Below are 2,333 nucleotides of genomic sequence, written 5' to 3'. Positions count from 1 at the left end.
AAAGACGGCCTTAGCTGCAATTTGAACAGCCAGCCAGGCAGGCAGGCAGGCAGACGTAACCGTAAATTCGTATTTGCCAAGCAATGCTTTGGTTGCGTATACGACCTGTTGTCTACCTTAAAATGCCAGAAAACACAAACAACTCCCTTGCCTGCTTAAGAAATCTTTGAATTACTAATAAAATTTGTTTAACTAAATACTCCCACCCACACTTTGTCGCTTCTGTATCTAAATACTAATCTTTTCTCCACTCTCGTGTTTCTTTTCGTTGCAGCAACAAGTTGTCGAGCTATCGGGCTACGTAATTATTTTGGTGAAAAATGTTGAGGGCAAAATTAAGCTGTACGGCTCACCGCCCGATCGCGATAATCTGGAAGTGGGCGATGAGATACTCGAGGTCAACGGTCTGACCTTGGAGAATATCTCGTATGCGGAAATTATACGTCACATCTATGAGGTGAGTTGTGTTAATGATTTGATGGAAAGTTATTAATAATTTTGGTTTAATTTTTGCTAATCATTTCTCTTGCAGTGCATAAAATCCTGCACAATTTGCCTGCGTGTACGCAAAAAGAATGACACCAGATTGGGTAAGTGGAAAAAAATACTAATATACTACATACATATTTATTAATTAATTAATTAAAGTAGTTAGCGTATTTTGGGAATTTCTAAAGGCCATTTGTTTAAAGCTTTTTATTTACAATTCTTAATTGGTCAAAAATGTATGCACAATTTATATGTACAGCAGAGATGGGCGCGGGTTAACCGGAACTCGCGGGACCCACGGTATTGGTATCGGGAAGGTATTTAAAAGCTGTGTGGGCGAGGCGGTGCCGAAATGCTTTCCCGACACTCCCGATAAAACCAGCAACCTCCGCAAATTCAGAAAAACTCCCTTAAAAATATTTTTATGAAATACGCACTTTTTTATATTTTATTGAGACCAAAACGAGCATAAAAGTAAAAATTATTATTTTACTATTTAAAATTAATTGTGAATTAATCTTAGTGATAGGTTACGGGACCTATGGCGCCCGCGGTAGAATTCTGAATTCAAATTGCTGAAAATGGATGTCCAATTTTTAATTGACCAAACGTTTGTATACAATTCTTAAATGGCAAAATGAAATGTCAAGTTTTATGTCCCGTTTTTTTATGATCAAAAATGTTAGTTACATTTTATATCCAGTTTCCAATTTTTAATCAAGAATATCTGTTACATTTTTGAATGTTCAAAAATTTATGCTCTCTTTTTGAAGCCCAAAAGTTAGTTAATGTCTAGTTTTTTAATTACTTAAACTTTATAATATATGTATGTATCTAGCACTTTCAATGGTCAAAATTTACGGTTTTTGTCCAGTTTTAAAATGGCTTAAAATTTATTTTCAGCTTTTAATTGATCAAAAATTAATATACAGTTTTCAAATGGCCAAAAATTGATGTCCAATTTTTTGTCGTTCTAAAAGATACAAATTTAATATCCAACTTTTATCTTCAGTTTTCTTATTAAAGTGTGTGTGCAGTTTTTAATTGATCAAAAATTTATGTAGAGTCTTTAAATGGTAAAAAATTAATGTCCAATTTGAATGTAAAATTTTTTAATAACCAAAAAATTCACATGTTAACCATTTCCAAATGATCAAAGTTGAATCTCCAACTTTTATATCCAGTTTCGGAATGGTTAAAACTTCGAGTCGATTTATTCATTAATCAAAAATTTATAAACAGGTCTCAAATGGTCAAAAATGTGTGTCCAATTTTTATGTGCGGTTTTCAAATGACCAAAAATTTATATGTCCATTTCTAAATGATCAAAACTCGGTGCCCAATTTTTTATATCTAGATTTCGAATGGCTAAAGGTTGATGTCGAGTTTTTTGTTGATCAAAAATTTATTTACAGTTCTCAAATGGTCACTGGGTACTTTATGTTATATCTTTATGTGTAATTTTAAAATTAACTAAAATTTATATATTTCTGGCGTTTTAAAATACTCAAAATTTAATGCCCACTTTTCTAGTGGCTAAAAATTTAGTTCAAAAGTTAATAGAAAGTTCTTAAGTAGTTAGGAATTTATGTCCAGTTTTTATGTCCCGTTTCTATGTCCCATTTTTAAATTACCAAAAATTTATATATGTATATACCATTTTTAAATAATCAAAACTTAATGTCCAACTTTTATGTCCAGCTTTCGAATAGCTAAACATTTACGTCCAGCTCTTAATTAAAAAATGCATGCAGTTTTTCTAAAGTCAAAATTTATACACAGTTTATTAATGCCAAAAATATATGTACTGTTCGTAAATCCAATATTTATGGCCACTTTTTAAA

General features: G+C 31.4%; 1 protein-coding gene across 1 annotated transcript; it reads left to right on the top strand.

Moving 5' to 3' along the window:
* Positions 1 to 265: 265 nt before the first annotated feature.
* On the top strand, positions 266 to 590 carry LOC108383053 (uncharacterized; the record flags this gene model as incomplete). Its single annotated transcript, XM_017639430.1, has 2 exons — positions 266 to 457; positions 533 to 590. Coding segments are annotated over 2 exons (250 nt in total), but the record flags the coding sequence as incomplete, so codon positions are not given.
* Between the last annotated feature and the right edge of the window lie 1,743 nt (positions 591 to 2,333).

Source organism: Rhagoletis zephyria, unplaced genomic scaffold (genome assembly GCF_001687245.7).
Source record: "Rhagoletis zephyria isolate East Lansing unplaced genomic scaffold, Rhagoletis_zephyria_1.1 Rzeph_scaffold_30356, whole genome shotgun sequence".
Lineage (NCBI taxonomy): Eukaryota > Metazoa > Arthropoda > Insecta > Diptera > Tephritidae > Rhagoletis > Rhagoletis zephyria.
Note: the sequence above shows the minus strand (reverse complement) of the source record. Positions and strands in the feature narration are given on the sequence as shown.